Genomic DNA, 26,769 nt, shown 5'->3' with positions numbered 1-26,769 from the left:
GAAAGATGGGCTCGTTTCAGCGCCTGGCACCCAGATGCCCTCGTTTCTTCTAAGTATTTCTTTGCCTACCTGATTTCCAGCTCCGTCACATTTCTCGCCGTCGTGTGCAGGGAAACAAAACTTTGTGGGACTGAAAATCAATCAATTCAATCAATCAATTCCAACTTCATGAGATATTGGATCTTGAGTTGGAATTGATTGAACTTTTTTTTTTTAATCCAACAAACAAATTCCCTGCACACGATGGCGAGAAATGCAACGGAACTGGAAATCAGGTAGGCAAAGAAATGTTTGGGGGAAGCCAGGGCATCTGGATGGTAGTGGGTGGGGCACGCTCCACAGCATGGCACCCTAATGGAGAAACGGGAAACGGAGCAGCCAGTGCAAGGGAAGGAGGCCGCTTTCCCTCTTTCTTTTCCCTTCTCCTCCTCCTTCCCTGATGCCGGACACTCCCATTTCCCTTTCTCCATTGCAGTGCCCAGGGTCCACTTTGATAGCCGTGTGTGTAATTTAACAACCAGTTCGCCCAGAGTCAAGTTGGCCATCATGGGAGGCTCCTCCTTCATGTGCAGCAGAATAGGTAGATGGGAATGGGTGACAACTCCCACGACAGCCAACCTGACCCTGGGCAAACAGTGGTTCTCCTCTCGGGTCCCTGGGTAACAAGACGCCTCTCCATTTTTAGATAAATATTTTAAAGAAAAAGTATCATCTTATACATGGAAAAATATGGTACATTATTAATTCACATATTTAAATAAGTTTATTAGTTCCGATTATATACTGCAATGTGCCACCTTGCTTTGGCAATCAAATTTTGCAAAGATTTAACTGAGCCACAGAACATGAAAGGTGAGAGACAAATACTTACTTTGTCAGAGAAGATTGTCTAGGCCATGAACCATCTTCATTTTTCAGTTCTATTAACACTACCTAACAGGATAAAAATATTCAACAGTGTTATAGAAAAATACAAATGCTACATGAACAAAAAAATTTCGAAGCCCAATTAAATCAGTGGTCCCCAACCTTTTTTGTGCCGCGGCCCAGTACCGGCATCACAAAATCATCTGCGGCCTGGTACCAGCATCAGCATGCATGGCAAGGCGAGCCGAGCGACCGGCCAGCCAGCTGACCCCTGCTTCTCCCCGCCACCTTCAACTCCTCCTTTGTACCTGTGTCGATGGGCTTCGGGACGGCTTCGGGACGGTCGCTCAGCTCGCCTTGCCATGCATGCTGAAAGAATCCTCACGCCTTAGTTTTGTTCGAAGCCGCCCCCCCCTCGATGAAACTAAGGCGCGAGGATTCTTTCAGCACCCAAACGCCGCTTTCTACCCGGAAAAGCTCACAGGAAGCACTTTTTCATCAAAACAAGATGGCGGCGCCCAGCAAACCGGCGGCCCGGTAGAAATTGTTCCACGGACCGGTCCCGGTCCCCGGACCGGTGGTTGGGGACCCCTGAATTAAATCACTCCCAATCCTGAAACAAGCAGCTACTTTTTTAAAAAAGTAGCACCTACATATAGTATTTCAACAAACTTTTTCAGGTCACTTCCAATCGTACTGTCACACAACAGCTGTCATACAGGAGCTGATTTTCAGAGGGGTAACTTCCATATGAACATTACTAGATGCAGAATGCACAATATTCCAGAATCCATTTCATATTCAGAATATTTTGTAAAAATTGATGACCCTAAAAATTGCAACCTGTTTAAGTAACTTCAGAAACAAAAATATATATTTCTTACCTGTCCCTGATAAAGCCCTGCATCTTGTATGGTGCTATCGAGTTTGCTTAATTGTTCATAAGCATTACTTGTACATCTGTTCCACAGTCTGACTTCTTTACTATCAGGAATATTAAATTGCTTTCGCATTTCCTTTTCAATAGTAGCTAATAAAACAAACACATAATTACATTGAAGGCTGAAATGGCTTATTAAAAGTATATTAATTGGCTTTTTTGTAGAAATCATGTTTCTTCTGGATTCTTTTTTTTTTTAAACTAATAAATACATTTCTGATTCAGCATGCACAAACTGGCTTGGGCAATTCTCATACTGTCCTATTTGAACTTTTGTGTGTGTGTGTGTGCAAACACACACATATATGTATTACACATATTTGCATACTATCCTATTCGTGTGTGTGTGTGTGTGTGTGTGTGTGTGTGTGTGTGTGTAAAAACTTGAGCAAAACTTATGAATCATTTTGGTTTAAAAATGAAGTTAGGGCTTTTGGAACAGAAACTAATATATTCAACTACTACTATAATTATCTAGAAATAGGATTTTTATATGAAAAAGAGCAAGTACAAAGCTCAGTATTGATGTCTAAAAGATGGGAAAACATATGGAATAGTATAAATTCAAAAATATTTTTAAAACACAATCATAAAATGTATATTTATTGTAATCAATTAAAATCAGACAGCTAATTTGGTGTAGTAATTAAGGCATTGGGCTAGAAACTGAAAGACCATGAGTTCTAGTCTTGCCTTAGACGTGAAGTGAGCTGGGTGACCTTCCAGTCACTCTCTCTCAGCCCTAGGAAGAAGACAAGGGCAAATGACTTCCAAAAAACTTTGCCAAGAACACTGCAGGTGCCGAATAAAATAATAAAATTGAAATGAAATAAAGTAAGACTTTCAGAAAAATATAATTGTCCAATTTCTTACATTTTACAATTTAATATCCTGCATCGTACTCACCAATCGTATCCGCTTTGCTGAAATAACAGTCCACAAGTTCTGTAGGATCACTGTCCTGACCCAGCTTCAACTCCAAAAGATAAACCTCTACTTTACAGTGTTTAACAAACAATCCATACTCCACAACCTATTTAAAAAACATCACTTATAAAAGTTTTTTTCAAAAAGAATGAGATCATGGGCTTTATCTGCAGTCAAAATTATATTTGTGCTTATAAATAAAATCAGCTGAGTCTAAAACTATCTTATATCAAAATATTAATATAAGCATGTTATGTTTATGTCAAATATTTGGAAAGTGGCAACACAGACTCATTTAGAACAAAGGGCAAGACATAAGCAATGAAAAAAGAACAAATAGTATACAAAACATTTTAAACCCCACACATGCATTGATTAGTTCTTATTCATACCGAGTCTCTGAATTGTTTCAAATTCAAACTGCCCCACTGTGATTACAAAAAGAGCATTTTTGCATCTGAAATAACATGGCTCATATTTAAAACTGCTCAATTTGAAATGTTTTGTGCATCCTGCCCTAAACAGAAACTTTCTTACTTTTCCTTACCTGCTCAGCAAAGTTGGAAAATATTCCAGTTGAGAACAAAGACCTGATGCCTCAACAATCTGGAGCTAAGCTTTATTTTTGGAAGTTTTTAAATTTAATCTATATAGCCGCCCATGTCATGCTTATGACACTTTTAATGGCATTTTTTGTTAAATTATAAGTACAACTCCTGATTATAGCCACTGAATCTATATGAGCAGTATAAAACTTTTGAAGGGGAACTTGCAAAACTCCTCTCCTCGAAGCCCAAAGGAAGCTGCATCCTCCTGGTGGCTGGATACATCTGATTTGAGAGAATCCCCATAAGTATGCATGTGTAGAGGAATCGGTTAGCTCTCCAAGAGAAGTGTTCTCTGTAAACAGACATGCATACAACCTAGGAAGACTAAAAGAGCACTCACCCTGAGCCTTTTAGAGGACATGCCAGAGGGATGAGAGGAACAAATAGAGGAGCTCCCATCTGTTTTAAGTTTCAGATACTCTGAATTACTACTTTCTCTCTAAACCTGAAGCAGAAGCCAAAGCCAGCTTCTTATTCTCCACACACACTTGAACAAAAATAGATACACACTCTTGGAAATAATGAAATGCTGTATGGGTGGTATCAGGAACAAAATTTACTCTGCATATTCCACGTCATTGGGGATGCTACAATGCAGCGTTCCTCAACATCAGAATTGTGATACTGGATTTAAAAAAAACAGACTGAGGAACTGCAATGGCAAGAACGGCACTTAATAATATTTGCATGCCTTAGGCTATAATTTGACAATGCTACTATGACATTGCCATGTCCAACTATACAAGCTGAGAACAAGGAAGAAAAGAAGATACATACAAAAAAAAATAGGAAGCACCCTGCCAGGCTGGGCAAAGTGTCCAAAGTTAGAATAAAGATATTATACAGTGGAAAACTACAGACAAGGTAGTGGAGGGAGAAATATCAATGTGAATGCCAAATGCACAAAACGTCTCAACTCTGTCTCTTGGTACACTTGTTATGATAACAGAATTGAAATATTTTCATCAAAGTTTCTGCATTAATCAAAGCACTAAACTAGAATAGCATGGCATCCCACGCTATGAACTCAGACTATGCAAAGAAAAAATGATGACATCAGAGGTAAACATATTAGCCCCCTAAGCTGCAACTTAAGGGTGTACCCATTCTCTTTGGCTACCCATGGTACAAAATCCAATGAGCAGAAAACTCATTAGAGGAACATCTACTTTTTCCATATTATGCTGCAACTGACAAAAGACATTTCAACTGGATTTCTATTTAATATTTTATAACTTTGTTATTCTTTACTTGTTGTTCAAAGTTTGAATGTCCCTGGTTCCTCCAACGTTTACTGTTGCATCTTGCCATTTTATTAAACCCTCATTAGTAAGAAGCAACAAATTAAAATCAATATGCTCCCATATTCCTTAAATTTCCCTTCCTTTTAATACACGGGTATCAAACATATGATGATGATGTATAAACATTCAAATATTGGGACAGACTTAATAAAATTCTAAAAAACAACCAATTTTAATTCAATGATGACACAGGTAGAAATTTAGTCAACTGACTCTTCAATCCATTAAAATACTTCTATATAAAAGGCTTCAGAATTAGGGTTTTAAAATAAAGCAAGCCTTGATCGTGCAATGGCATCAGTATGGTAAATCTTACAACGTACAGTTAGGCATTTAAAAATAAGAATAACTTTTTGTCACAGGTGTTTAAGAAATTTGCATTTCTACTATCTCCTTCCCCAGTATCATCTCTCTACATACAGCATGATATTCCTAAAGCCACACTTTTCTTCATCTTTGATAAAAAACCCATTCTATTAGCTCGCATGAATATGTTTACTCTGTTTCGTGTACAGTACATGGAATTAAGTATGTAATGGACCTCACCGAGTTAACTCTGAAGTTTAGATTAATAGTATGCAAGATATAAGCACTGAAGATTAATTTTTGATACCTTTTATATTAGCTATTGGGTGGAAATAGGCAGCTTTCTCCATTTTAGTTCTTCAATTTTATATCCATATGTAACACACTACCATTTACATTCACATTAAATGTCATCAGTTATGCTATTTATAAAAAGTGTGTTTCCTCTGACAAAGTTAGAGGAAACTTATACAATTTCTGTAAATATGCAAAAAAGGCCTTCTCTACAATCTTCTAAATGTCTAGGAGATACAAGAAACACGAATACTTACTTTCCTCACAATTGGCTTCTGTCCTTCCATACAACCATACCAAGCTGCTAGTTTATCCCAGGCTTCAGTAGGAACCAGTACATAATCCAATTCTTCAATGAGGTGCTTTTTCAAAGTTTGAGTTTCTGAATCTAAAAAAGAAAAGGAGACATAGGACTATGGGCTATTTCATTCACTATATCAAGATAAATTTTGACACAATTTACATTTGCAGAGCAAAACAAAACAAAACAAAAAACGGCAGACCATTTAATTCCCTCCAATAGCCAGGGTGAGGATAATATGAGGGAAGCCGCAGAAAAGGGCAGTGGTGCAAGTGATTATTTCCTGGGCAAAAATGACAGCTGCTGCCTAATGACTTCTTGCTTAATGATATAAATTTCAGTTCCAATTAGGGTTAAGTGAGATTATATTATTTTAACCTATACAGGTAGTCCTCAACTTATAACCATTTGTTTAGTGACTATTCAAAATTACAGCAGCACTGAAAAAGTAACTTATCACCAGTTTTCACACTGCCGCATCCCTATAATCACATGATCAAAATTCAGGCACTTGGCAACTGGCGTATATTTTTGGCAACTGGCGTATATTTATGACAGCTGCACTGTCCCAGTGTCATGTGATCATGACACAGATCTGTAACCTTCCCAGCTGGCTTCCAACAAAGCAAAGTCAATGGGAGAAGCCAGATTCACTTAACAACTACAGTGATTCACTTAACAGCTGTGACAAAAGTCATAAAATCGGGCAAAACTCACTTGACAACTATCAACTGAAATTTTTGGGTCAATTATGGCTGTAAGTCGAGGATTACCTGTATTGAATTAGTATGTTGTACTGCAGGGGTGTCAAACTCGGGATGGCACGTTGTCGTCATGTGACGTATCACAACTTTTTCCACTTCGCTAAACTGGGGGTGGGGGTGGCCAGCACATGACACATCTGGCCCACGGTCCACGAGTTTGACACCCCTGTTCTACTGGATCCATCATATACTTTGCGTATTTCTATTTCAGAACTGTATTTATAGTTGGAGAATTCAGATTTATAAATATACTCCATGTCCTACTACAATAGAAACCCACCTTGAAGTAAAAAAATAATAATACTACACAAAAAAAAGGAAAGTAGATATGAAGAGAGATTTGCCTTTTTTAAGCAGGTATTATAAAAACTAAGACAGCTAATAAAGATATACCGTGCTGTATATATAAAGGTATCAACAATTGAGTTTTGAGTTCTAGGCATAACTTAGAGTAATGAAATGGTAAGAAAGCAAGAAAAAGTTATACGGGAAGCCATAGATAAAATATTAAATCTTTCAGAGATTTTTCAAGGTCATCTATTAATTATGATTGCCTCCTTAATCAAAGTGGGATGGATTTTTTTTGTCCGTAGCCACATTAAAAAAAAAAAAAAAATCACCGAGGGCAGCAACCTGTTCTCAAAGGTTAGAACATTTTAGTGTGTGTTGTAGGAGGAGCTAATGCACTCAAAACCGACATTGGATCACCTGCCTTCCTCTTTTTGAGTCCTTTTCAAAATCAGTTCTGGGTAATTCTTACCGGTAAAAAATCCGGAGTTGTCAATTGGTCCTGGGAAGACGTTGGGTTCTCCAACGCTATACAAATCCCAACTTTCAAAGCCCACATATTTCTTCCACTGCTTGAACCACCGACTGTCAATCAAATACCTGCCATAAAAACAAAAACAATTTTTTTTTTAAAAAAAGCAAAAGGCAGAGATGGAGAGAAGATGAAAAAGAAAAAAGAAAAAGAAAACCCCCGAGGGAGCGAACGAGGCACCACCAGAGTGACTCAGCAACCAACAGCTGACGCTTCCGAAACCTTTTCGGGACAGAACCCGAGCGCTCCAAGCCGGCCTCCGCGGTCGCCTCATACGCGGCCTACTTCAGAAACCAGCAGCCCGTAGGTCGGCGGGCGGGAGTACGGGAAGCGGGGAGGGGGCACGGCCTTCCCGTAAACCTGACACCAGAGGACGGGCCGGAAACAAGCCGTCGGCCGCGGCCTCGGCCTCCTTCTCGCCGCCGGCTCCTAACAGGCTCACCAGGACTCTCCCGGCCGCAGAACCATTTTCAGAAGCGGCATAAGCTCAGCGCGCTGCGTCGCGGCATCCGGCCTTAAACCCGGAGGGGCTCCTCCGCCCTCTAATCCTACTTCGGCCGCCTCCATGACTGGGCGCCCTGCCGGCCGGCTGGCCATCCTCAAGCGCGGAAATGCCTCCTTTCGCTGGAGCGCGCACCGGAGGCGACCGCGCAGGCGCGACGTTCCTCGGGTCGAGAACGTCGGTCGGGCGACGCCACGCGGAAGGCAAGCCTCCTTCGGGGCGGCGCCCGGGAATTTCCCGGCTCGTTGCGTAACCCGGGAGGCTCGAGGGCGGCGTTCTGTGGCTCCCAAGTAACGGAAGCCCGCTTCGTTCTTTCGAGAGACGCGGCGGGGCCTGCCCGCCCTTAGGAAGCTCCTCCCCTCGCCTCCTTGTCATTTGTGACCCAAAGGTGCTTTTTTTTTTTTTTTTTCAAGAGGAACTGGACTTTCTGGTTTTTCTTTGAAGACGTTTCGCTTCTCATCCAAGAAGCTTCTCCAGCTCTGAGAGGATGGTGGGGAATGGAAGGATTTATTTATACTCCTTGCAGAGAGCTGGTCATTTGCATCCTTTTAGAGGGTCGTTGAAGCACCTGGAGGTTTATCTGTGTCCTCAGGATCACCTGAGTGGTGCTCCTGGTTCCTGTAGTCTGCAATGTTTTTGGAAATCCATTCATACTCCCACACCATTCGAAGGGTGTTCATCCTCAAATTGCATAGCCAGCAGTCTATAGATCCGTGGTGGCGAACCTATGCCACAGGTGCTGGAAGTGGCATGCAGAGCCATCTCTGGCCACGCCAGCCTTCGCCTGTTGCTCTTCTGGGTTCTGGTGCACGCATTTGCACTGGCCTGTTGGTCTTCATGCATGCGGAGCACCGAAAACCGGATGAGCAACTCAGCCTAACTTACCACAGAGGTTGTAGCTGTAGGGAAAATAGGGGGCGGAACCATTAAGTCTGTTGGATACCTTGACCCACATCAAAAGGTGGAATAAAATATGTTTGCTCTGTACCCTGGTCTGGGTCTCTGAATGTCTTAAGGGCCCTGTTTCTTGGTTTTACTGTAGAGTCATTTGGTTGAGCTAGGCAGCTATGAAAATTGAATGAATAAAATGGCTTTATTACCAATATGACTATCTAGGTTTAACATAATTATATGGTTTAGAATTAACCCATGCAGTAATTTATAGTTTCTCCAGCATCCCAAAGGTTTAATTAAAGTGTATGGGTTGCATAACATATTTGTCTAAATATGGCTAGCAAGTTTGTGATAGTGTCATGCAAATATGACCAGTGAGTGGGTGGCAACCAGGTAGCATAGTAAGCAAACATCCATAGTAAGCAAACATGAGAATGCTGTTTTTTATTATTTTATCCTGCCTTTATTATTTTATAAATAACTCAAGGTAGCAAACATATCTAATGGTCTTTCCTCCTATTTTTTCCTAAACAAATAACCCTGTGAGATGAATTGGGCTGAGAGAGAGAAACTGGCTCAAAAATCAGCTAGGTGGCTTTTATGCCTAAGGTGGGACTTGGACTCACAGTCTCCTGGTTTCTAGCCTGGTGCTTTAACCACCATGCCCTGTGACTTGTAACCTTATCTTTTCCTTTTGTGCTTGTCATGTGCACAAAGTACATTAAGCCAGGTAGTTGAAAACCTAGTTCTCATGATATGATTGGTTTGAACCATTAATATGCAGTAGCATTCTTTCCCAAGCAGTCTCATAGGTTGTTGTGGTTTGAGGAGGAAGATTTAATTGGATATGTTTGCTACCTCAAATTATTTGTAAAAATAATAAAGGCAGGATATAAATATACAAAGTGATCGATATAGGAAATTGATTGTTCCTTCCTTTATTTATTCAGTCTATATAGGTTTCTATTCTGTATTGGTGGCTCTGTATATATCAGAAATACTTATTGGACATCATCTTAGCTATCTTTCTCATTTGTCAAATTTATACTGTAGGAAGTTCGCATCCACCCCTCTCCTAGAAAATTGAAATATCCTAGGAAATATTAAAAAGGCAGAATATTTCCTCTAAAAAGTGTAGAAACTCAGAAGCAGAAACTCACCTCAGAAGTAGAAATTCACCCCCATCTTTGTTAATGGGTGGGCCATTAAGGCCTGGGCCAGAATACATAACAAGGATCTCCAGGTAAAGCTATAGCAATTGCTCAAAAGCCCTTTCAGTATATCATCAACCAGCAAGGCTCAACCAAGCTTGGAACTCAGGACAGCCTAGAGTTGCCCCTGCATGGCCTCATGGGAGTCTGACAACCAATTAAAAACAAGCTCCAATTCAAATCCCAACAAAGGTTATAAAACCCAGGCACTCTCAGCACCTCAGCCCTTTTTTGATCTCTTCCTTCACCTTGAAGCATGTGATCATCCTTCCTTTTCACTCTGGAGCTCCAGGCCATGTGATTTTAAACCTTCTAAACAGCCTCCGTGTTTCCTTTTTCCCCACTTGGAACTGAACCCAGGAGGATATTTCTTCCAACAATACAACCATCCATTTTACAAATGACTGGGTAGTGCAGGGATCTTCAAACTCGACAGCTTTAAGACTTGTGGACTTCAACTCCCAGAATTCCTCCTCCAGTCATGTTAGCTCAGGAATTCTGGGAGTTGAAGTCCACAAGTCTTAAACTTGCCAAGTTTGAAGACCCTTGGGGTAGTGTATAGCAAAAAGATATAAAAACACATCAAACACATAATAAAATGTTAGGCAGACTATTACTTCCTGATTTTAATTGGCTGGGGAATTATAGGAATTTGAATCTATATATCTTAAAGGCTTAAGATATTTTGTATTATGTCATATTTTATAAAATTTGCCAAATTTCAATTCCACAGAAGTCGTGGATCCTGGGTTTTGGATGCTTTCTATAAGCTACCTCATTTGAGGTATCTTCATTAAAAAGGTTTTGCTCTATGACAGAACATTTTCCCCAGTTATAGATATACAGGTAGTCCTTGACTTTTTATTTAGTGACCAAAGTTACAATGGCATGAAAAAAGTGACATGACAATTTTCCACACTTTCTGCCATTACAGCATCTTTGTGATCACATGATCGAAATTTGGACACTTGGCAACTGGCTCATATTTATGATGGTTACAGTGTCCCAGGGTCATGTGATCACATTTTGGCTACCTTTTGACAAGCCAAGTCAATCGGGAAGCCAGAATCACTTAACAACCATGATACTAATTTAACACTTGCAGTGATTCATTTAACAGCCATGGCAAGAAAGGTTGTAAAATAGAATAAAACTTACTTAACAACTGTCTTGCTTAGCAGCAGAAATGTTAGGCCTAGTTGTGGTTGTCAAGAACTACTCAATTTTAGTAATATGTAGACAAAAAAACGAAATACCATAAACATTGTTTAACTACAACTAAGGCAGCCTTTATTTCCTTTGTTACAAGAACATTGAGTAAATTACTTACCTGAATCAGTCATATTGTATGAAAATCCCATCTTTGCTTGAATATACCCACATAGTCTGCAAGCAATGATGTATCTCCAGTCTAAAATATCTCTTCCAAGTACAAGATGAAGAACTTCTTGTTCTTCCCCTCCATCTGGTGCTTGACTACAACTAACATTTCTTATTCTTAGTCACAGTGACAGAATAATTGCAAGGAGTGGCTCTGTTAATTTCTTGAAGGCCATAAATACTCAATTATTTCCGTCATTCTCTTTCAATAAAGTGTTTAGCAATACCTAATATAAACTAGGAATTGGTAATGCAGTACTTACAATCATCATTACATATCTGATATTTTAGAATGGCACTGGCATTTTATTTACAAAATAAAAAATGTAAAAATAAGTCATCACAAAACCCACCAAATCTCACATTTCAATATTTTTGTTGTCTTCTAAGATTTTTAATGCCAAGAAATGAGATCTTATATTTTCTATTTGAAGAGATACTTTGATGCCTTGTGATACACGGTGCCCTAATAATTTTAGTGTTAGGTAGTTGTAGTAATATATTTATTAAATTTGCCACCCATCTCATTTTAAAGCAAGTATTCTTGCAAACTAGTTGCGTAGACCACAAACCTTAATATTTTGAACATTTTGAAACTATCCTTCCAGAGAAACTCACTTGCTGACTAGAAGTATAGTTTCCCAAATTTGATCAATCTTTGATTTATGGAGATTTTGGTTATTTGATTTGGTTTTGCAAGCAGTTATACTGGGCTTGTAAAGATGATAAAATACTTCTGAGCAGAGGAGTCACTGAGGCTTTATTGAACATGGACATGGCTTGCTATGATCTTCTTTTAGAATATTTTTCCAATTCTTCTATAGGCTATACCTTTAGAATTTCTTGGTAATCTCCAATCCAGTATTCACAGGTCCAATTTTTGGATTTTAAAGGTTGGTCAGCCAAAATTATGTATATATTGCTATTACTTCCTATAAGGTGATTATAGTTGTTTTAATATACATGTGTCTGTAAATCAAGATTTTGATTCCTGAGAACTGGACAAATCCCTAGTTTTCTTGACAAGGTTGCCCTTGCTTCTTTCCAAGGGCTGAGAGAATTCAGAGTGCTTATCACCTGCATTAGGCATCATTTTCAGGATTAACTCTGGCCATCCAGTAATACCTTTGTAGAGCTTGCCGAGGCAGGTGCGCACGCACGCGCACACACACACACACACAATCCTGCAAAAAAAACGCTTAACAGGATGTGAATGAAGCAGTAGGCCTTTCCTCTTAGGGGCTACTTCTCTGGAGCTCTCTAGCCAGTCGCACAGTACCTTATAAAAGGCTAGGAGGGAGAAGCTACCAAAACCACCTTGTCTCCCAGGCTTTTAACTTCAGACGAATGTTTTATAGAGTCCCTCTTGACAGATGTTGCTTGTTATTCTTCCTCAATGTTAACTGATATTTATACTGTTATATGACTGTCTGGAATTTCAAGATTGAACTGGCTACAAAATTTATAAAACATAAATCAGACTGAAATAAGAGTTTGTAAGCACTCAGGCACACTGAATAGTTAATGCAATTTCAAGATTTTATTGGAGCATAGTAGCATTGAAAGCACTGGTTCCAAACTGTTCTACTTGCTGTAATTTACAACTTAACATGCAAAATTTTAAAGGTACATCAGGTGCTTATCCAGTATTTAGAAAAGCACCATCATAAATAAAATTTTGATGGAGTGTAGAATCTTGCCAGCAGAACAGTTAGTGAACTACAGCAAAACAAGAAATGTAGAAGAGTGCACATTTAAGACTACAAGACATTGTAGAAATCTTTCTAAATACACTTCAGTTTTATTCCCTTACATTTGAATGATTTGCAGACTGGTTAAAAATTTTGTCTCTGCTACATCAGAGGTCAATGACACCAGTAATATGCATGAACTTCAGACCAATGACTGTCCTAAGTAATCCTTAAGCCTTTCAAAGAAGAGTTATGGGTTTAGTTTATATCACAGCAGCTTAGTACATTCTTGTATTTCAGAAAAGCTTTGCTGCTACAATGTATAAGCAACTATCTTGTGAATTTTTTAGATTTATGAATTTAGTTTAACATGGACAGATAGTTAAATTACATTATGGGGAGCATTATATACTTTTAAAAAGTTAGACCAAAGCAGAGATGTAGGGAAGTTTTATCATGATTTTATCTGGTCCAATCTAGACGGTTTGCTGAAGCAACTTTTCAATGTCATCTTGCATCTTGATAGTTTCAAATCTTCTGCTGTAACGTTTGAAAGGCACCCCATCACGACCAATGAGAAACTTTTCAAAATTCCATGCGATGTCACTGCGGCACACAGGAGACCAAATTATGCACTTTGGATCGGTCATCAGAGACACCGGATCATCATGTGGGACAGGCAATGATTCTTTCAGGAACTTGAAAAGAGGATGAGCATTTTCCCCATTGACTTCACACTTCTCAAACACAGGGAAATTTGGCTCATATCCATTGCCTGGACGGACATATTTCAGGGAATTTAGGATCTCTTCATTGGTGGCATTTTCCTGTAATGAGGAAGAAAGGCATATGATTTACATCCAGACATGATCATTATAGCATTAGCAGAGCTGCAGACTAATGTTTGCAATGGTCACCTTTTTCTTCTGCTATGCAGAAAGTATCAATTACTTCAACCTAAAGGTGTTTTTTTCCAAAGTTTTATCTGTTATGGTAATTACACAGCTTCTGAGATGAAGTGCTGCACAGAAACAATATTTCAGTTAGTCAAACTCATGTCATAGCGGCATGGTGATGTATTGGGAGTTTTTCCCCCTTCCCTAATCAGGCATGGGCAGGGCCAGCATGTGACACATCTGGCCTGCGGGCTGGGAGTTTGATAGCCCTGCAGTAGAACTACCAAGTACTTACTCTTATACTCTACACCTATAGAAAAACTATCAAGCCAAGTAATTTGCTCAGCGATACAAGTGATGTTGCCGAGTACTAACTTCACTAACACATTACTTTCCTCTATCCTTACTATCTGCATCTCTCTCCTATTCATGTACTTTCACATCTTGGATCCTATTTTTGCAGAGTAATGTCTTTTTTTTTGCTAAAAATCCTCCTATATGCTCCTCTTTGTGCAGCTACAAGAAGCCTTTATTGAGAATTTTCACAGGTAAGTTGCAGAAACTAGTACAATTTGAAATAATTTAAGTGAATGTCTGATTCCCCAATCCACATATTCTGAACAGTGACAATTGTGAAGGTGAAGCATATATGTTAATTCCTGGTTAGGCTACTCTTCACTATACCCATCTCATTCCAGTCCAAAAAAAGACCTTGCATATATCAAACCTAGATATTAGGGAGTCTAAAGTTACATTAAATGTTAACTCATAGAAAAACTAATTTGCAAATAGATTTTCCTTTCTCTTCTAATTCAAGTAATTGGTAATTTGTATAAATCTCATTACCCAAGACCAACACGCAGAAGGCTAAATTCTGCAAACCATTTTTCCCTAGAGAATTTGTACAATGGGGAAAATGGGAAGGTTGTAAAGATGACTAGACCCCCCCACACACACACTGCATAACCTCAGAGTAATTATCCTACACTATATTGTATTGGAAAGCTGATCAATTTTGCTTTCAAACCTGACATACTGTATAGGGAAAGCAAGGCAATTGTGCAAGAGTTCTTGCACTATGTCTTTGGGATTGTAAAACAGTTCTTCAAGACACCCACTCAGAATTGTTGCGCATTATTTCCTGTTCGGACTTCAGTTCAATGCATCACAGAGAAAAATAGTGACACACACCCTTCCCCACCATACAACTCCCATGCCATGAGAGGACCTTTTTAAGAACGAGCCTTTCCCATAGAAGCTAAAGGCAGTGGAGCCCCCAATTTCGATATCTGCCTTCATTTCGCTAAATTTACTGGTGGGTTTAGTTATTTCTATCCGAAGGTTTTGATTACCCTCAGCCGGTCAGAACTTTCGGGAAACACGGAAGTAATTTTTTAAAAAAACAGCGTCAATCTGCTAGAGCGTGCTTTTCTAATACCCCCAAACAGGCTTGTTTCTAGCTAGGAATGTTTTAAAGAGCTCACACTCCCGCTCCTAAAGCACAAGCCAGAGAATTGCGACCATTCACATAAAACCTTCCTCCCGCTCTGCTTTCAAAGACTGCTCTCCCCAGTGAAGGTCTATTGATATTCTCAGTCCCCTCCAAGGCCACGGTTGTCCCAAAGGTGCTTTCTTCTTTCTCAAGAAGCAACTGGACTTTCTGGTTTTTTCTTTGAAGGCCTTTCGCTTCTCATTCAAGAAGTTTCTTCAGCTCTCATCCAAGCAGCTTCTTTTCAGAGTTGAAGAAGCTTCTTGGATGAGAAGTGAAAGGTCTTCAAAGAAAAACCGGAAAGTCCAGTTGCCTCTTGAGAAAGGAAAAAAAGCACCTTTGGGACTCCACAGTGAAGGAGTGCCGGTCGCTCCAGGCAGCCTTTTTGTTTTTTAAATCAACAGCCGAACGAGGTGTTCTCCCGCCAAGGCTCGTCGCCTGCAGATACCTTACCTGGTGACCAAACTGGTTAGAGGGGAAAGCGAGGATGACGAGCCCTTGAGAGCCGAAACGCCGCTGCAGTTCATGGAACTGAGTGAAGTCCCGGCTCGTTGTGCCTCAGAGCGAGGCCACGTTGGAAATCAGCAACACTTTTCCCCGCAGCGAGCCCAGATCGATGGGCTCCGAAGACCCCAACTTGACCGCCTTAAAGCCAGCCAGACTGTACCTCGAGACACCAGCCATCGCAACGGCACAACAACACCTGCAAGAAATGCGCGGGCAATGCGCGATTTTGCCTCGTTTAAGAGCCCCAGCTAGCAATCCCGCCCACCGAACCATTGGGCTTGCACGGCTCCACCCTGCTCCTTTGTCCTAATTCGAAGCGGCTGCAGCCACCTTAAACTGTCCACTACGCTACGAGAGCTCTGGGCATGCGCGATTCCCATTATTTGAAGAGAGATTGGTGGATGGATCTGTTTGCGTTCTTGCGGTCGGCGGGTGTTTAGTTTAAATTAATTAAAACATTGAAAGAGGGCTAGTCTAAATTTTGATAAAGGAAACGGCCATTTTACTACTTGCGAAGCGATATCATATGGTAAAGCACTTGCCCAGCCCCTTTCTGTCGTAAAAAGATAAGAAAAAAGGGCCAAGGATAGTCACGTAGCCTGAAAACTCTTGGGACAAGTGCCAACTTCTCTGCTCTCCCGCAAGGAAAGGAAAGATCGTTGTGGAGAAGAATGAAACCCAAGATCGATTAGCAAATCTTAGCAGGAGATCACACAGGAGTCTGAAAGAGATGCTAAGGAACTTTCACTAGTTGCTAATTTGCTTCCAGGGACAATCCAACCGCCGCCGATTTTATCCCTAAAGCCGTAAATATTTGTGGGGCAGAGGCTGGAAGGATTCAGGTTTCCAGAGTCAAAAAATGCAGAAATATTTAAAACGCACCTTTTTTGGGGGTACGGTTTGCCTTTATGACATACCTGGCCAATACAAGGGGACTTGCTATGTATGGGCTTTGATAATGTGAAGGTCAGAAACTTTGTAAACTTGTTTGCTCAGACGTTTTGCTTTCTGAGTTTGTAAATTGCAATACACGCTGTATCTTAACTGTGGTGTATGAAGAAACCGCATTTGACTGGATTCACTGTAGTTAGTAGGCTGTTTGTTGTGAGTATACAACTGAAGGAGGAAGTACTGGGCATGGCACCCTGAACGCTTAAGAAGAAAGGAAGAATGTTGTATATATTTAACAAGCATAAACTACAGTGGCTTAGGATAATGTGCTAAACCAAACACCACATTGTCTCAATGCAGCGCATGAATCCCTCTTTTATCACTACCCATCTTTCTGGTTGTATTTTATAGCCTTTTATAATGTTTATTATTGCATTCTATTCTATTATTTTTAAGGTATGTTTGTTACATTAATTATATTGAGTCCTGATACCACTGTAAAGTGATGTATACATCTCCACATAAATAAAAATATGTAAAGGTTTTGTGGAACAACTATCAGACACTTCATCTTTCACAGTCACTCAGTTTAATTCACTCTGGGTTATGCCCCATCTTCTCATGTTTTGGATTCAAACAGACGTATCAGACCAAACCTTACCATTGTTTTTCTGGCAATAGTTGCACTGCTTTAAGAAAGCTACAGGTTGACAACATGTTAATTGGCCATGGTGGCTACGGTCAATGGGGTTGTGTCAGAACTGCCATCCTTCACTCACTAAGCTTTGCTAGATGCCAGTCTGCCATGGGGTCATGGGGTGAGGAAGCCGTGGGAAGATGGGGAAAGGGATCTTCATGTTGTCCTGAGACATCCCGAGGTCCTGGGAATGGAATCCAATGCCTATCCATCTGCCCAACCATTGTAGAGACAGTTAGCAAAACATCATTTTCGAATATGACTGGACAACTGGGAGATAACGTGTGAGTGTGTGTGTGTAACAGAAATGGGAAACTTAACTAGGGAATATTCACAGGCAAACTTAGATCTGGATTTGCTTCTGTAACCACTTAAGATAACCTTTTCACTGCAGGTTGTGTGCTATCTGAAGAAGCTGATTGGTGACTTGGGATCCTCCTGGAATTGTGGCTCCTACTTGAAGATGAGGCAGAGATTGTGACTGGGAGGCCTGCATCTGTCTTCAGCTAACATACCAATTATGGCCCCGCTTGGACAACAAAATCAGGGCAATGTTAACCGATGAACACTACATGATAGGACTTAGGCAGTGTGTTTTATATGGATTTGCTTTTGAAGGTGACTAGGATGCTGCAGTTGGTCAGAGTGCAGACAGACCTATAATAGTAGAGCTACTAGTAGTACTACTCTACTAATGGAGTTACTATCATGTTATGTTTACTGCACTGATTTACCAGTAGCTTCTGAGCCCAATTCAAAATGCTGGCCATTACCTACAAAACCTGGTCTGCTGTGATGCTGGGTTACATCAGGAGCTGCCTCCTCTAATTGGAATCTCTCCATCGGTCTAGCAATTGAGAACAGGGTGAGTGGAAGGTCCCATGTGAAATAGGAGGGGTGTGGACCAGAAGTCAGGCCTTTCCTGTTGCTGAATTGTGGACCATGCTTTCCCAAGAGCACTAGTCTTCAAAGTGCGATATGGGGACTCGTGGGGGTGGGGTTTCCTTGAGACCCTGTTACGGGATCTGCAAAGTTACATTTTAAAAATTCTCATTTTAAAATTCTAATGCATAAACATAGCTATAACTCACATAAATCGAATCTCTTTGGGGTTCTCAGTCATTTTTATGAATATAAAGGGCTAAATTGTTACTCTAGAGCAGAGTTCCCTGACCTTCCCAGCTTTGTGGACCAGCCAGGAAGGGTGGGGGGGAGAGGGGGTGGTTCTGTGCAAATGATGGGCAAGGGTGCACACACATAGCTCGATTTGTGTGAGCATGCAAGTGGGGATGCATGTGCATGCATGCACACCCTGCCCTTTTGCAGCCTAGTTCGGAAGGGCTGAAAGTTGGGGACTCCTGGCGTAGAGGAACTCATGTACTGCTAGGAAGGTATTTAAGACTGCTACTTAAGCAACCATCTTGCTTTTCTTATGTAAATACCTTGTTTTTAAATTGTATTGCATGCTGCTCTGCTTCTCAGAAAATTGCTGCTTTTTAGAACTATTGCACAATAAATATATTAATAAATGAATAGGCTGTCCCATCAACTCCTGCATGATGGAACAGCCTAATACGTCTGAAGTTGTAGGAGAAGGAGTGGCAGAACCTGGAGGCAGAGTTAAAAGAGAGATCAGCCTTGAATCCCTGTGTAGTCACAAGCAGATTAAGTTCAATCCTTCTTGTTGACCCTTATATAACTCCAAGCTGGTGCTAACTATTAAAGTTAAGATTCTTGTACATAGGCTTTTAAGCAATAAATCCCTTTAATTGGATCTTCATGTATGGACCTGCTCTTTTGCCTCTGACAGACGTGGAATCCTGCAGGTTGAGCTCAGTTCCTTCTAATTACATTCTGGTGGGATGTTTTTCCAACTTCCAAGTCTAATGTATGAGAGTGGGGCTTTTTAATGGGTGATCTGTTGAAATACTAAGGCCATCCAACCTGGATTCCCTTATGTGGATAATAGTTCACTTTATAATAACATTTGTTAGAAAAAGAGGCAGATTGGAAGAAGTTTTTCAGCAAGGCCATAAGGAACATAAATTTAACAAGTTTTGGGAGTTTCCCCATTATTGTGTTAGTGTAGGGTTGGGTAACTTTTTTTTCCTGCTAAGGCCTCTTAATTTGAGGAACCCTTGAAAGTTGCAGTTGTAGGGGTGGGGAAGGAGAGAATGCAACGTGGGAAGGTCCATTTCATATATAAATAGGAGATATTGGAATGTTCCACTTTGTCCTACACCATTGCAGGATTTGTAGCTGATATGATATACACTGCTCAAAAAAATAAAGGGAACACTTAAACAACACTATTCAATAAGAATATTTCATTCATTCAGATCTAGGATGTCTTATTTTTGTGTTCCCTTTATTTTTTTGAGCAGTGTATATTATATAATATTGATTTTTATTCCACCTTTATTTGTGTGTAACTCAAGGCAACAAGCACACTTCTTTCTTCCATTTTCCCTACAACAACAACCCTGTGAGGTGAATTGGGCTGAGGCAGAATGAGTGGCTGAAGATCATCCAGCCGGCTTTCATGCCTAAGGCAGGATGAGAGCTCACTGGTTTCTAGGCCAGCATCTATTGCTGTATTTATTTATTTAATTATTTATAAAATTTATATTGCCACCTATTTACACATGGTGACTCAAGGTGGCTTACAAGGACATAAAACAATATGAAAGAAATAAAAGGAAAATAATAAAAATAATAAAATAATCCCCCCAGTGATGGGATTCAATTTTTTTTTCTACTGGTTCTGTGGGCATGGCTTATTTGGTGGGTGTGGCTTGGTCGTGTGACTGGGTAGGCGTGGCCAACTTGACATCACTCACGTCAAGGGTTGCTTTGCCTGCCAATCGGCTGGTGGGAGGCCTGCGCACATGCACAGTGGAATTGCGCTGGGGTGACAGCTCTCATGCTGGCAAAGATGGCTCTGCATGCTACTTCTGGCACGCGTGCCATAGGTTCGCCATCGTGGGGTTATAATGTCTTGCTTCAAAATGGGAACAATTCTGTGGCCAGTATTCAGCAGGTACAATTAGAAGGCATTTCAGGGGCTAAAAATAAAAAGGGGTTGGATCATCCTTGGACTAGCCCCTCCTCTCACAGGCCAGAGTTTGAGAAATCAGTTTTTTCAAGTGCTTCACATGAAGGGAATGTCTGTGCTTTTGAAATCTGTTCTGTCTGAAAATGTGTAGAACAATGTTTTTCAGATTTGGCAATATTAAGATGTGTAGACTACAATTCCCCAGCCAATATGCAGCAAGGTGGAAATACATGGGATTTTAAGTATGACGTAGATGTGTTTTATTTGTGAAAAATATTTGCAAAGTGGGCTATAGATTATGGATAAACATGATTGGTGTTACTGTCCAAAAGAGGAGTCCTGCAATAATGGCCACCAGACATGCCACTGAAGTCCTTGAATAATACTAGGCCATCTTTGCACCTTTGCTTTGCAGGGGAGGAAGTAGTAAATATAGCTGAGAAGTGCTACAGGTAGACCTCAAGTTACGAGCACAACTGAGCCCAAAATTGAAGTGAAACATTTGTTAAGTGAGTTTGCCCCATTTTAAGACTTTTCTTGCCACAGTTAAGTGAATAATTGCATTTGTTAAGTTAGTAATATGATTGTTAGGTAAATCTGGATTCCCCATTGACTTTGCTGATCAGAAAGTCACAAAAGCTGATCACATGACCCCAGGACACTGCAGCCATCATAAATATGAACCACTTGCCAAGCATCTGAAGTATGATTATGTGATCATGGGGATGCTGAACTGTAAGTGTAATAAACAGTCATAAGTCCCTTTTTTCAGTGCCACTGTAAATTTGAATGGTCATTTCAATGAATTGTTGTAAGTCAAGGACTATCTATATATCAACCCAGATCCCCATAATCTTTATAATCTGAGAAAAGGCTATGTGTCCCTCTTGAATGTTTTTTTCCCCAGCATTCAAAGTATTAATCCAAACTGGCTTGCTTTTATTAGCAAAGCAGAAATTCAGACTGAAATATAATACTGAGATATATACACCTCTGGTTAAAGATGGGGAAGTGAAAAACAGAAGAAGTTTCAATGTGTCACTCATTTTATCTGTGTGCTGTTGTAACTGCACCTTAGAAAGGATCTGAAAGAAAGGCCTGTCTTGTATTTTGCTAAAAACAAACATTTAGTTCCTCTTGCCATTTTTGTAAGGTTGGGGAATTGATTATTTCATAAGCATCTGCTCAGTGTTGGTTAAATAAATGCTTTTCTGCCTGAAACAGTTATATGTGAATGCCTCACACCTTCTCATTGCCAGGTGAATGTCATTTATGGGTAAGTATATGTCAGCTCAGGTGTACAAAATGGATTTACAAGAGATAGGATACTCCTGAGTTCATACTGTGAACAATGGAATATAATACAATAATGGAAAAGTCAAGGGTTAGAGATTCCTCATCTGCCTATTGAGAAATATGTATGATAACCAGCAAACAGTAGATAGAATGAACAATTGAGCAACTAAATGATCCAACAACGGAAAAGAGAGCACTATGGTTGCAAATAGTCAGCTGATTTATTTATTTAACTTATATACTGAATATATTATGAGAAATGATGAACCAGAAGTTGAAATTGGAATTAAAGTTATTGGGAGGAACACTGATATGCAGATGATATCCACATACTGTTGATTGGCTAGAAGCGAGAGAATCTCAAATAATTTCTTGCTGAATGATGAAAAAATAAGTGTAATTTTTTTTTCTGTTACTCAATATTTCAAAAACTTAAGAATCTTTCAAAAGGCAACACCAATGCAAATAGATAAAATGATAACGATTATCTAGCAGAGATAGTGACTATATCCATTAAATAAAAAGACATTTGTCCTGTTGGATAAATATTATGACAGAAATATTAAAGTGCAGAGAGATCACATTGACAACAAAGATATGTATTATCAAGGACATGTTCTAATATTATAATGTGTGATTGTAAAAACTGATAATCGCAAATACTGATCAGACAAATGGATGCCTTTGAATTGTGGTACTGGAGAAAATTGTTGAGAATATCTTGGCTCATCAGAACAATAAATCAATATTAGATGAAGTAAAACCAAAGTACTCATGGAAATGATAATACTATAATGAAGCTAAAACTTACAATTTTTGAACAAATGATGCACAAGCAAGTGTTGTTGGAGAAGAACATAATGCTTGGAAAAATCAAGGGCAGTTGAACAGCAGACCAATAATAAACAAGAAGCTTGATATTGATGAGACAAGCACAAGCATACAGGGACTCAAAGAATCAGTTACATCTATCCTTTAGGTTATGAACAGCTGAACCACGGAATAACAACAAATCTTGCCAATACAGTAGAGGAGGGTAGAGAGGAAGGAGTGTAAAGCTACAGTCTCACTGATAAATATCAAAGAAAGCAAGTTTGGTCAGGCAGCAGTAGGATTCAACTTGTGTTGTTTCCAATGTGGTACTTGTGACCACAGAATACTTTCTGCAGTGTCATGTTTCTGAAACAAAGAGAGTTTTTAACTTCCTCCTGGTAACTGCTTTGTGGCTAGTAGCTTTAATTTTAAAAGGGGTGTTTTGTGGCGCTGAAAAAAGTAATGGTGCTGAAACACCAGATAAGTCCTGCTACAGGATACAGAGCTGTATTTTATTAGTGTGTTGGAAGGTTAGGGCTACTAAATTACTGCTAAATCTAGACAGCCCCTGGATGGGTATTTTTTCTGCTGTTTAGTAATAGTCCAGAGTCTTTGGTAGCTATACGGAAGGCACAGGGATGGTAATTAATTTAGATGATCTTTTTAAAGGATTGATGCACAAATGGTGAAAATTTTTGTTAATGTAATTTTCTCAGGCTTTTTTTCTTGTACCACAAAATGTCTCTTACTGCAATCTAACCATTGTTGAAATAATTGCCCAAAAGTCAGTTGTGAACTCCCAGTTAAAAAGTATTGATACGCCTGTTTGTCCTTCCCTTTTACTGCAAATATTTGTCCTCCTCTTTAAGAGCTGAAATAATAAGAAAACTGCAAGATATCTATTTGACTACGTGCCAAATATTTTTGAAACTGTGCCAACAGCGGCAAGTAATGTCCTGGCAACAAGTGTATCCATCTGTGGTTTAAGTTTTCATAAACTATATGGAGCACTTCCTGCATAGTTCTTGCTCCATTTTCCTCCCATGTGGCAAAACCATACTTTTGATAAGGCACAACAGTACCCAGTAAAGGATCTGATAGGTTGATCCTGTGCTGAAAAATCAAAACCAGAAGTATCCAGTTTTGGCAACTTCAAGACTTGTGAACTTCAAGTTCCAAAATTGCTTAGCCAGAATGACTGGTTGGAAAATTCTGGGAGTTGAAGTCCACAGGTCTTTAAGTTGCCAAGGTTGGACATCCCTGTTGTAAACAGAGGGAGTTTTTGATTCCCCCTAAAGCACTTCCCACAATATAATGACTAAAGCAGTGGAAAATATATCCATTTCAAAAGTTGGTGAGGACTATCTTCTTAACTGGTGAGGTCTAACCTCTTAATTGCTGTTTTGTTGGGCTACATTCAAGACTTTGGAAATGGAAATGGAACATGTTCTTTAGTCCTCAAAGAGACTGGCTTTTAGTTATATTCCATACTGTGTAAAACTAAGAATAGTGCTCCAGAAAAGAAAGGGGGGTAAATGGGAATAGGAGTTTGGGAAGTGAGATATGGTTGTATGTGTGTGTGTGTGTGTAGAGAGAGAGAGAGAACTGAGGAAATGGAATAGTGCTCCAGAACAGGAAGAGGGGGTGGAATGTGATCACTTGAAATGATCAAGTAGGGTCTGCCTGTGACCACCCAAACACAGGGGTCTATGAACCCTGTACATGTGTCAGTTTCCTTTCTAATTTTCCTAGAGCCAGATTGAAAGAAGAGATCCCTTGATAAAAAGGCAAGAACTCCCCAATTAACCATGTCTGGGCATGTCAGAAAATTGAGCCTAACTTTTAATTTTCTTTTACTGGGAATTCTTGGAAAAGAGGATTTGCCAGGGGTTCTAAATGGCTCTAGTTTCTGGTTTGTGACACTGGTTGACAAATTATAGGATATCTTTTGAACAGTTTTATGAGAAATTTAAACTGGAAAAATAGTTAAATTAAATTTTCAAATATAGCTTTGAAATTGGAAATGCAGAGATTTTTGTGTGTGGTTATTTTAGTAAGGTCTAGCAATGGGAAATGGACTTTATTTCACCTTCTAAGGGTCTTGCTGCACTTTGTAAAAATGCTAACCATCCATTCTTGAATTGGCAGAAAATAAAGCTGGCACAAAATCTATTGTCCCTATTGTCAGTCTCTAAGGGCATTGTTCCAATTCAGGCTCACATGCCATGCCTCTGATTAATGCCATAATTATTGTTTTTCTCCAGCTTTGCTGTTATCTCCTTTCAACCGCCCCACCACTGGAAGAAAACATCCACTAATCGAGGTGATGCAGGAGAACCAGGATGGGTAAGATGCCAGGACTCTTGTTTCCTCTGCTTCTCCTCCAATAATCCATTTCCCCAAATAATGAGAATTTAAAAACATAAGGAAAAGGCAGAGACAGTCCCAGAAAGGAAAAAGCAGAGCTTGCCATAATTGGGCATTGAGCTGCTCCTCTCAAACAGAGTTTTTCAAACTGCGTTTGCAGATCCCTAGAGTCTCATGAGAACTTGATGGGGTTCACTGCCAAGAACAAGACTACTCAGACACAGCCAATTTTCTATTACTACTGTAGTATTTTATTTCTTGATCAAGTCTTCTGGGAGCTTTTTTAAACTAAAAAACACGAGAAACCATTCCCCATCCCCGCTGTAAGGGGGAAGAACTGAAACTTACTAGCTACCACCTCTCCTATAGGTAAGGAAATAGATTAGACTTCTTTATTGAGCAAGTGTGATTGGACACACAAGGAACTTGTCTTGGTGCAAAAGGCTAAAAATGACCCAATATTGCAAATCTGGCAAATAAGAACAAACACCCATCATTTTCTTGCTCAAATGGTATGCTAGAGAACTGCTTTACTAACTTTGTTGGATAGGTTACTGACTGTAATTATGGTAAATCATTCTGTTTCCCTCTCCAGTAGCATCCTAGCTCTCATCTGTGAAGGAGAAACAGGATTAATGAGTCACTCACTGAAATGGAAACTTTTCTTACCCACTAATCATGTTGTAAGTCTCCCTGGCATCACTGCCGAGGCATAATGTTATTTTAGGATTATGTTTGAAGAAGTGGCAAATTAAAAATACTAGTGTTAGAAGGCATAAAGCAGATTTTTGCTAGTCTCCAAAGAGCAACTTTAGGTGAATAGTATCCAAGGGTTCATACATGCTAAATGTCTTTCTTTTAAAATGTTTGTAGACAAATAGTTTTTGCGGTTTGCAAACTATGGCTGTGTTGTGTGAATCTAACCAGTTGTAGGTTATTTAAGCCATAGTTAGCATGTTTGACATATGTGAACTAGGTATTTTAAATTAACTCCAACGATCAGGATCCAGAAGAGCCTTCTCTGACACAATGCCATCCTTTGGAATATCCTACTCTCTGTGATAAGGACTACCCCCCACCTCGTATCCTTTTGTAGGAGTCTGGCTCTGGATTATCTGATTTTTAGTCAGAATTTAGACCTGGGCATAGGGTGAAAACTGCATTGGTTACACTTTTAGTTAACTTGACAATGGAGGGTGTGTAATTCTCCTATCCTTAGATCTTCATGGCATGCAGTACCATTAATCTATCCTTCTTGGCTGCTAGTATTGCTGGGAGTCTGCCATGTTTAGAATGTGTCTGTTAGCTACTTCAGTGTAGGGTGCCAGAGGATTGTTTTCCTTCCATAGTGGTCAGCATTTATATGAAATATCTGAGAGAGATCTGTGAATTTGGGGTGAAATATCAATATGTTGAACTTGAAGACTCTTGGATATACATGTGATGTAGTGGAGGTCTTGGCATAGCATCAGAAGACTATAAAGATCTGGTTGGAGATAAACAAGTTGAAGTGAATCCCAGGATGGCTCAAAATATCCAGAAACCATCTATCACCGCAATTATTCCCGTGGTAGCACTGGATGAAATAGCGTTTTCTCTGAAGGAATGGATCTGCAAATTCAGGTCTCCATAGCTCATAGCTACAACTACAGTAGATAGGCAGGTAGAAGCTGTAGCTAGGGTCACTAATCAGTTTCAGCTGGTGTTCCAGTTGTGGCTCTTCTTGAAGGAGATCCTGGCCAGGGATTTCAGAAGCTTGTCCTTTTCTGGGGAATTACTGCAATATGCTCTGCTTGGAGTGGCCTTTGAAGACTACTCAGAAACGGCAATTGCTTTAAAATGCAGCAGTTATGTTAGCAAACAAATCACAATACACAAATATTCATGAATGCAGCACTATCTATGGGTACAGTTCAAAGTGTTGTTTCTGACTTTTAACATGTACTGTA

At 39.8% G+C, this 26,769-nt stretch overlaps 2 protein-coding genes across 2 annotated transcripts in view; both read right to left on the bottom strand.

Annotated features, from left to right (window-relative positions):
- The window catches only part of USP4 (ubiquitin specific peptidase 4), a 46,505-nt gene extending 38,697 nt beyond the window's left edge, over positions 1-7,808 (bottom strand). Inside the window, exons 1-6 of the mRNA XM_026725776.2 lie at positions 7,574-7,808; positions 7,072-7,199; positions 5,504-5,634; positions 2,714-2,840; positions 1,752-1,897; positions 872-933 (exon numbers count right to left, since the gene is read on the bottom strand). Coding sequence (XP_026581561.2) covers positions 872-933; positions 1,752-1,897; positions 2,714-2,840; positions 5,504-5,634; positions 7,072-7,199; positions 7,574-7,728 — 749 coding nt within the window. The 5' untranslated portion in view covers positions 7,729-7,808. The remainder of the gene's footprint in view (positions 1-871; positions 934-1,751; positions 1,898-2,713; positions 2,841-5,503; positions 5,635-7,071; positions 7,200-7,573) is intronic.
- Positions 7,809-12,639: 4,831 nt separating this feature from the next.
- GPX1 (glutathione peroxidase 1) lies at positions 12,640-15,923 on the bottom strand. Its single transcript, XM_026725808.2, has 2 exons — positions 15,648-15,923; positions 12,640-13,636 (listed from the first exon to the last, which is right to left on the bottom strand). The coding sequence occupies exons 1-2, from the start codon at positions 15,876-15,878 to the stop codon at positions 13,286-13,288; spliced, it is 582 nt and encodes a 193-aa protein (XP_026581593.2). The 5' UTR covers positions 15,879-15,923; the 3' UTR covers positions 12,640-13,285.
- Between the last annotated feature and the right edge of the window lie 10,846 nt (positions 15,924-26,769).

Source organism: Pseudonaja textilis, chromosome 2 (assembly GCF_049901715.1).
Source record: "Pseudonaja textilis isolate UNSWEBS1 chromosome 2, rPseTex1.2, whole genome shotgun sequence".
In the NCBI taxonomy this organism is placed as follows: domain Eukaryota; kingdom Metazoa; phylum Chordata; class Lepidosauria; order Squamata; family Elapidae; genus Pseudonaja; species Pseudonaja textilis.
Note: the sequence above shows the minus strand (reverse complement) of the source record. Positions and strands in the feature narration are given on the sequence as shown.